The sequence below is a fragment of the Formica exsecta genome, unplaced genomic scaffold, assembly GCF_003651465.1.
Source record: "Formica exsecta isolate Colony F162 unplaced genomic scaffold, ASM365146v1 scaffold32, whole genome shotgun sequence".
Taxonomy (NCBI): Eukaryota; Metazoa; Arthropoda; class Insecta; order Hymenoptera; family Formicidae; genus Formica; species Formica exsecta.
The window spans coordinates 358,377-366,953 of NW_021850453.1; the positions used below are offsets into that span (position 1 = coordinate 358,377).

Genomic DNA, 8,577 nt, shown 5'->3' on the forward strand with positions numbered 1-8,577 from the left:
TATATATATATATATATATAAAATCTCTTTTCCGATAAAAAGAAATGATACAATGGCGCAATGATCGCGCGTCACGGGAGCCTAATTTTTTGCTAAAATTATAATCACATCGCGTGATATTTTCGTTAAGAAAGATCGGCAGAAAATTGTTGTAATTATTCAATCGCAACTACAATATTTAGTAAAATGAAAAATAAATGAAAAATTGTCTCGATCGAAGCCATTATAGGGCAAAGTACAAAGTCACATAGTTGTTACTACCCCATATCATCACATTACGTACAATGACACCCACATCGTCGTTTTTCGCAGCAACGACGAAGCTCGGTACGTTAACAAATGACTCTATTAAGTTGAAACGTGGCTGAAACAGTAGCCGGCGTGGGCATTCGTATGTGCACGCATACATGTGTGAACAAGTAATCGGCCTGGCAAATTGAATCGACGCAGCGAGCGAGTCGGGATGCTGCGGAGATGACGCTGTGCATGCATATGTTGGGGTTGCCAGGTGGGACGGGAATATTACGAGGACGACGAGGGATCTCCGATAGAGGAGAATGCTCCTCTCCCAGCATGAACGAGCGAGCGATTCCACGCAGAAATCGGGAGGATGGGAAGGGAAGAGATCCTCTTGGGCGTCTTCATATAAATGCCGGCGGTGCTCGCAGTACGAGATCACATAGATTCGACCGTCAAATCGACAGCCGTATTATCGTATACAAACCGCCGGCACCGGCACGAATCGTCTTCATCATGCAGTATCTAGTGAGTGATTTATTTCGTTGAGAGCGCTGCCAATTTTCCGGATATCGATCGCCGATCCTGCCGTGTCTGTTTTTCGCGTGTTTCTTTCAACTTCTTTTTTTTATTCATCGGTGGATACACAAAGCCGTATAAATTGCGCGATTATCAATAGATATATATATATATATATATATCGATGGAAAAACTTAAAAATTCTAACGATTTTTCCGCTAAATTACGATTCATGCGTGAGTTTCGGTTTGCACAAGGTTCGCGCTTCATTAGCGAAATATAATCGATGGGATTCTCGTAGATGGCTTATATAGAACATGAGACAGTGGCATTTCAAGTAATAAACGCTTATTAAATAGCGGAATTTTGATTTTGACGGATGTCAATGAAAATATAATGCCTTGTTGCTGGTTTAAACGCACGGAATTACAAAAATATAGATTGGTTTTATCGTTTACCCGAAATTTCGTATTTCCTATAATAAAAAATACATCTCGACTGTACATTTCATATAACTCAGAAATTAAAAAATTAAATATCAAGTAAATATATTAATTTCTCCCTACATACATATTTTTTGTATACTTAAAAAATTAATTAATAAAGAGAGGAGATTATAATAAATATAAAAAAATATATTTTCGAATATTTCCTCGTATATCGATTAATTATATCAATATGGTTGCAGATCTTGGCCTTTGCAATCTTCAGCTGCGTCTTCGGACAATTTGGATCTTTCCGCGGCTTTCCCAGCCAAAATGCCTACAGAACAACGCCGAGACCCTATCGACCGCAATCGCAACCGCAACCGCAGCCGCAGTATACGTACGAAATCTGTTTAAATCGCTAAAATCTTATCTCTTTTGCGACGACTTAATCGGAAAATTATTTCTTTGAATTATACTATTAGAACACACAAGACCCGATCGCAAAATATAATATAACATATATTAAAATAATGACAAAAAAATTATATTGATACAAAAATATTTTTCAAATTAAATTGTAATGTAATTGTAATGTTATATGTTTCATTAGTCGTAGAAGGATTAATGCGGATTTGAAGTAAGGATTGTTTCAATGACAATGTTTATATAGAAATATATTTTTTTTCAAGTACCCTTAAAAACTATAAATATGTAAAAGTATTTTTTAATAAAATTATTTTTTTTTGTTACTGCTTTTCTAAGCTATTTAGCATTAAAATAAATACAAGAAAAAACACGAGACTAAAACAGCCTTTGCGTTGTATATATAAAATATAAAAGCGTTTAGTCAAGACTGCGCGAAATGATACGGTTTTGATTTTTTGCTTTTTTTAGATCTGCCGCAAAACCGTTTATAGGCATTCGTAGCCAACAAAAGGATACGTCGCCGGATGGATCTTATACTTTCAGTTATGAAACCGAGAATGGAATTTCAGTCTCCGAAAGCGGATATCCTCAAGTCGGACCTCAGGGTCAAACGGAGGTAATAATAGTTTTGCATTTCTTTTTTGCTGTATTTCATACATATTTAATATATGTATAATCTATCTATGTAAATGTAAGAAATTTAATTGCGAGAAACCACATACAAAAAAATCTTAATTCTTTCATTAGAAACTTTATTTCTAATTCTTAAATTTCTGTGATTTCTATATCACGATGTAACAGATGTTATATCCGATAGAAATTGATATTACATACATAAATAATGCAAATTTCATTCCTCCATCCTAATTTTAATCGAGTTCCATTCTTTTTTTTTTTTCTATTGCTAATCAATTAGTTTTGCCATTAATATATTAATATTTATATATTTGCTGCGATCTCATTTTTCTATTATATGTATTTGTATTGGTGAAAATTTTTATTTTTTTTTGTTCCCCATTTTATTTAATTAAAAAGTTCAAGAATATATACATTAATTAAATCCAGTTTCTTGAACACTTGTGAGAACTAATTTAATTAATTTTTTCGTGTTCTTAAAAAAATGAATCAAAACATTATTACATTAAACTTTTCGATATAATGATATAATAATCGATCTTGTTAGAATCGCGCGCGCGCGAACTATCAGAAAAAATAAAAAAAAGCTTTAATCTATCTCTTTATTTATTTTCTAATATATTTTTATCTATATATCAATTTCGACAGGTGGTCCAGGGCAGATTTTCGTATCCTGCACCTGACGGCACTCCCATCACTATCGAATATACAGCTGACGAGAATGGCTTTCACGCTCAGGGTGCCCATATTCCTACGCCGCCCCCCATCCCGGAGGCCATTAAAAGAGCACTCGCGGCGAATCCGCCCGGACCCGATGACGAAAAGTACGATCGGCAACCATTTCAGCAGAGATTCAGCGGACCGGTGTATAACGCCAATCCTTATCGAAGATTCTAATTTTGCCGCACACTGTTCGATCCGCAAAATCTCTCACGACGCACTCACGACACAGCCAAGAGAATCTGCTAGACAGCTAGACGGAGGCTCGGCTAGATATCGTGTATCTTATGTTGGCTTTGAATCATCTTCTTCCCAACCTCTAATCAATTCGAAGTGATACGTGTACATAGGATACAGTATGATGGATATAACAACAGTATCGACCCCTACAGCAATATAACTGTCGTTGTGCAATAAATCAGTATATATTGTTTCTATTTGTTTTTATATCTATTTTTTGCCTTTTCTCTTTATCACAACATCGAGAAGAATATTCATTTGATATTCGGTAACCATCTACGATTTTTCGTTTTACTGTAAATTACAGCAGACGATATTTGATAATTCGAGAAGTTATTATACATAATAATATGCGTAATAATAATATTGCACGTTCGATTATTACTCAAAGATGCCTCGTGAGAAGAGTAACATATCGTGAATGTTTATACGGAGATTTTTACGGCGAGTTGCATGCTCTATTCGTTCGATCGTACCACGTTCCCACGAAAAATGAAAGCATAGAATAATAATGGAATCATGATTCTAGCGAAAGAAAGAATGCTTAATGTCAAGCGCCACCCATGTTGAGATTGTGACATATTACGTAATGTACATTTTTGTTCGGCGTCAAAGTCGCCGGGCTTCAAAATTTATTAAAACGCGATCGAGAGAATTTAAAGAGACAATTTCAAAGTCGCTTTTCAAGTCTGCTTGACTTGACACAGTGACAGCGAGAAAATGCCAGTTTTACAGGCACGTCATGCTGTTGCGTGATTTTATACGAGAAAAGGTATACTTATTCTTCCTTATGCCGCCTCGTCTATAATTTACCACAGAATCTGGGATTTAATTAACTGATTAATAATTAGTTGTGGCGCGCGATTATACTCTGCAAGAGAAGCTACCGCTTTGTTTACCATCACGCGCAAAGAGAATACAACGACGTATGTCAATAAACGTGAAAATATTTCGTTATTATATAAAAAGATTACTTTATCCCGAATGCTCTTGCAAAATCGCGGTAAAGTTTATCGTAATTATAAATGCAGTTATACAAGAACTAGTAACAGGTGAACAATCGTAAGATATATTCGTAGTTTCTACTTTGCGAGTTAGAATAATACGCAGAGCATAAATTTGCGATTATCTTTACGAACCTGAAAGAAGACGGCATGTGAAGTTCAACTTCGCAACGGCTGCTGAAAATCCGCAGCGGAATCAATTAGTCTTTCACATCGCACAGTCTTCATTGATTGTCCTCGCTTTTCAGATTTAAATTTACAACTCATTGTCAGAAATATGTAAAAACTCGAGCAGAAAACAATAATATAATTGATTTATATCTAAAAATATTGATGTTTTGTATCATATATATTTATATTTTACATTATATATTTATACGTAATAATGTACATTAGGAGATATAAAAGACTGGAAATGAAAAATTTATATATAATAAATGTCATAAAAATTTTGTCGTTATCAATTACTTGTCGCGGGAAAAAATCGCGCGCTAATTTATCATACTTCAGTGAAAAATCCTATTAAAAGCCAAAATCAATCAAAAACGTAAAATAAGACTCGATAATGAGGATACGCATACCCTGACCTCTCCAATATGCAACGCGAGAGAATAAGAGAGCGCGCACGATTGAAGTTCGCATGCACCATGCCTGCAGCGAATGTTTCAAAGTTGCATTTATACGATATACGAGCAAGAGCGAACGAATGAATTTATTGCACTAAAAAAATTAGCATAATGCTTAGATAAAAGATTTATCTCTTTTCTCTTTATTATACATTATTAATTCAGAGAGTATTAAACATTTTCTTATATTACATTATATATATTTTATTGTTTCAATAATTTAACTCTTTTTATTTCTTAAAAACATTTTAAAAATCTTGATTTGATTTTTCAAGCACTGATGAAAAAGAAATTAGTTTTCAGTAAGGTGTATCACGACTAAAAATGTGAAAACGCATTTTGAATGAATCATAGCGAACAAACAGGGTGGGACGGGTATAGGTGAAAGTGTTGTATGTACGCACATCTCGGCCTCTCTTTCGTTACTTTGCATTCTTGCACGCATCATCCCGGTCAAGGACTGATCGCCCGTCATATGCACCGCAACTTGGGCGGTCCTACACTTCCCTCAAAAGGTTTGATTGAACCGATCATGAGAAAAGAAAGAGGGAAAAGTAAGAAGCGAGAAGACATCTTCGGTTTTGTCGAACACACACACGACAAAGTGTACATTCATCGTGTCAACAATTAACCCTAATTCTCCTTAATGTCAAATTGTTGAGATATTAATAAATAGACATTAGTAATAAAAATCATTATAAATCACATTTAGTATTAATAACAATATCGATATTAATTTCGATCATATAAATTATTAAAATTTATTTTTCTTATTTACAAGCAATTACTAACTAAAATTTTCTATTTATATTTTGTTAATATAAAAATAGTAGCAGGAATTGTATATTCTTTTATTAGGAATTATATATTTTATCATGACATGTAAAAATAATATCTATCAATATTAAATGGTAATAAATTTTTTGACTGGATCTTGCAGAAAAAGCGACTGAGACTTTAATATCACAGTGGCCTTACTTAGAGGCGGCCAAACTAGAGTAATTACTTTAAACATAATGAATTAAAATGGCCTTTGAACTTATCGAAAAAAATACAAAATTATGTTATATATTAATTATATTTCATTATTTCGTTGTAAAAAAAAAGTTTTATCCGTATCACACATGTCACATTGCTGCAATAAACTGATCTTTGGATTAAGATTTTCTTTACAGACTTTATCTAATGTGGAGTGCCACTAATAATTCAAACATAATATATATACAGGATGTTAAAAAAAAGTCACATATTTTAACAACAGTTAGCCAGTATCTTCGAAAATATTAATTGTAGGACACATGTTTGTACTAAACTTTTTTCTTGTTTTGATCAATATTACCTGCTATCAAAATATGTGACTCTTTGCAAATCGTTGCATGGACTATTTTCACGCTTTATCCGAATAGAATGTCCACCTGGAGATCTGTGAAACATCGATATAATATAATTTTACTTTATTTGGTAAATGTTAAAACTCCTAGCCTCTAACAGCTGTATTGAGTTTAACATTAGAAATTAGAAATCAAGTAAATTTTTCCTTAGCATTATATGTTAAAATTATTTTCTCATGTAAATTCATGTTCATAAATAGTTCACATTCAATTTATAAATAAGATAAAAAATTTTATTATTATATATTTATTATTAATAATAAACATATTCAATCTATGCACCTTAAGTTTTTTAAAACATTTTTATGATATTTAATCAAGATTTATAGCCATTTATTAATTTATGAATCAAAAGATCTTTAAATATTGACAGGTACATAAGTTTATTCTATCTAATAAGTTATAATATATCAATAAAACTAATTTATTTCGAATTTTTCGTATAATGCAAGGAGAAAATTTACATTTCTTATTTTCGATATCATAAAGCAATGCTGCATTGAAAAATCTTAAGTTGTCAAACATCTAAACTACCTCGCAATTGGTCTCAATTTTATATTGTCGATATCTTTAAGTATATCGTCTGTCGATTTCTGTACACTCAGTGGACTTTTCTTGCGCTCTTCAATTTTATGATCTTGCAAACTAGCTCTTCTCGCGATATGTGGTGTTGTGGGTGGCGGAAGAGGAGGTGGAGGTGGTGGTGGTATTGGCAAAGATTTTTCCTTGTCCGCTCCATTGGGCAAAGATGTAACAGATGCATCTGTAAGACATATAAATTTCTAAACTTTTATAAATCTTTTTGGTTACTTTGAATATAACAAAATACATATATTTGTACGTACACTTAGATAGTTTATTATTTTTCACAATTGTAGAGATTTGTTCTTTAAGTTCTTGCAACTCTTGTTCCAACGCAAGTAATCTTACTTCGGATCCAAAACTAATTGGCTCCAATAGATCTGGTCTGCTACCGGAAAGCCTATCATTAAATTGCAGAATGATAATAATATTGCATATGATAATATTGCAATAAACATATACACACGCAAAAACATATACACTCATATAGATCTTGATTAGATCCTGCCATGTCCGTGTAGTTTGTAGTTGATCCTAAGTACAAAGCGAAAAATGGAAACTCTCAAGGACTACATTATCTTATTTTTTTTATAAATATTTTTAAAAATACTTGTCAAATACAAACTTTTTTGTCAAAATTATAGATATTAAAGCACAAAATAAGAAAATATCTGGATTAATCAGTCAGAACATTGGATATAAATATAACACCATCATACTTAACATCTTTAGATTTTTATTTGTGTAACAAATTTAAATAAATATATAGCGAGGTACTAATGAGAGATCAAAGAAGAAGAGATTAAAAAGAAATATATATATAATGTTATCATAAAAAAATGTTAATGCTTATATATATAATGTGTAAATATTAGCCTTAATTATAATAAAACTACTAAAAGTTTTACATAAAGAATCAAAAAGCAGCAAATCTATTGGCATATTAAAAAATATCATTTCTGGAAATTTTGCCACAGAAGAAAAATGCTTATTTTTGCAGAAGAAATACATAATATTAATAGTACTCTATCAATATAGAATATCCTATGTATATGTATATATTTATTTATATAATTATATGCATATATCATGCATATTTGCATATATTTTATGTATTTATGATACATAACATATATACATATATGCAATTGTGTGTTTGCAAGTATACAGATTTAATCATAATTTGACAGAACAGAATGCTGACCTCATAGAACCATGTCCATTTGTATCGACATAAGTGTTACTAGTTTCCTCATTAATCATTGAACTTGTCATCGAATGTAATGGTGTTACACTGACATATATTTTTGGTGGTGGCTTTAGTGGTAAAAAGGAACCTATTCTCCTTACAATACTTCTTCTTTTTCCATATATAAGCTCACCCATCTGTGAAAAGAATAATTTAATTTTCATAATTTTGATATAATGTGAGTAATCTTACATATTAAAATCAAATATGAAAGAAATAAGAAAGATTAAAAGCAAATGAGCAGTTAATGTTTAGAATGACAAATTTGCCAAATTTTGCCATATATATATATATATATAGAAACAATTATTTAGCAATTATTTATTAATTATATAGGACAATTATGCACATACAAAAGTAAAAAATATTTATTTACAAAATTGAATTGCTTTACTATATCAACTTTATGATATCAATTAACAAAATATACAAAATGATATAATGACATAGTTTAATCTATTTTGTACACATTTATATTCTGTCAGTATATTATTATAAAATATTTTTAAAATCTGTTTT

General features: G+C 31.4%; 2 protein-coding genes across 2 annotated transcripts in view; one reads left to right on the forward strand and one right to left on the reverse strand.

Moving 5' to 3' along the window:
* The window catches only part of LOC115238119 (larval cuticle protein LCP-22-like), a 5,558-nt gene extending 2,155 nt beyond the window's left edge, over positions 1 to 3,403 (forward strand). Inside the window, exons 3-6 of the mRNA XM_029811685.1 lie at positions 313 to 765; positions 1,445 to 1,581; positions 2,079 to 2,226; positions 2,895 to 3,403. Of these exons, the coding sequence (XP_029667545.1) occupies positions 475 to 765; positions 1,445 to 1,581; positions 2,079 to 2,226; positions 2,895 to 3,143 (825 nt within the window). The 5' untranslated portion in view covers positions 313 to 474 and the 3' untranslated portion in view covers positions 3,144 to 3,403. The remainder of the gene's footprint in view (positions 1 to 312; positions 766 to 1,444; positions 1,582 to 2,078; positions 2,227 to 2,894) is intronic.
* Positions 3,252 to 8,577, reverse strand: part of LOC115238048 (mitochondrial fission regulator 2-like) — a 25,321-nt gene continuing 19,995 nt past the window's right edge. The window contains exons 2-6 of the mRNA XM_029811552.1: positions 8,014 to 8,195; positions 7,073 to 7,209; positions 6,762 to 6,990; positions 6,176 to 6,259; positions 3,252 to 3,366 (exon numbers count right to left, since the gene is read on the reverse strand). Of these exons, the coding sequence (XP_029667412.1) occupies positions 3,252 to 3,366; positions 6,176 to 6,259; positions 6,762 to 6,990; positions 7,073 to 7,209; positions 8,014 to 8,195 (747 nt within the window). The remainder of the gene's footprint in view (positions 3,367 to 6,175; positions 6,260 to 6,761; positions 6,991 to 7,072; positions 7,210 to 8,013; positions 8,196 to 8,577) is intronic.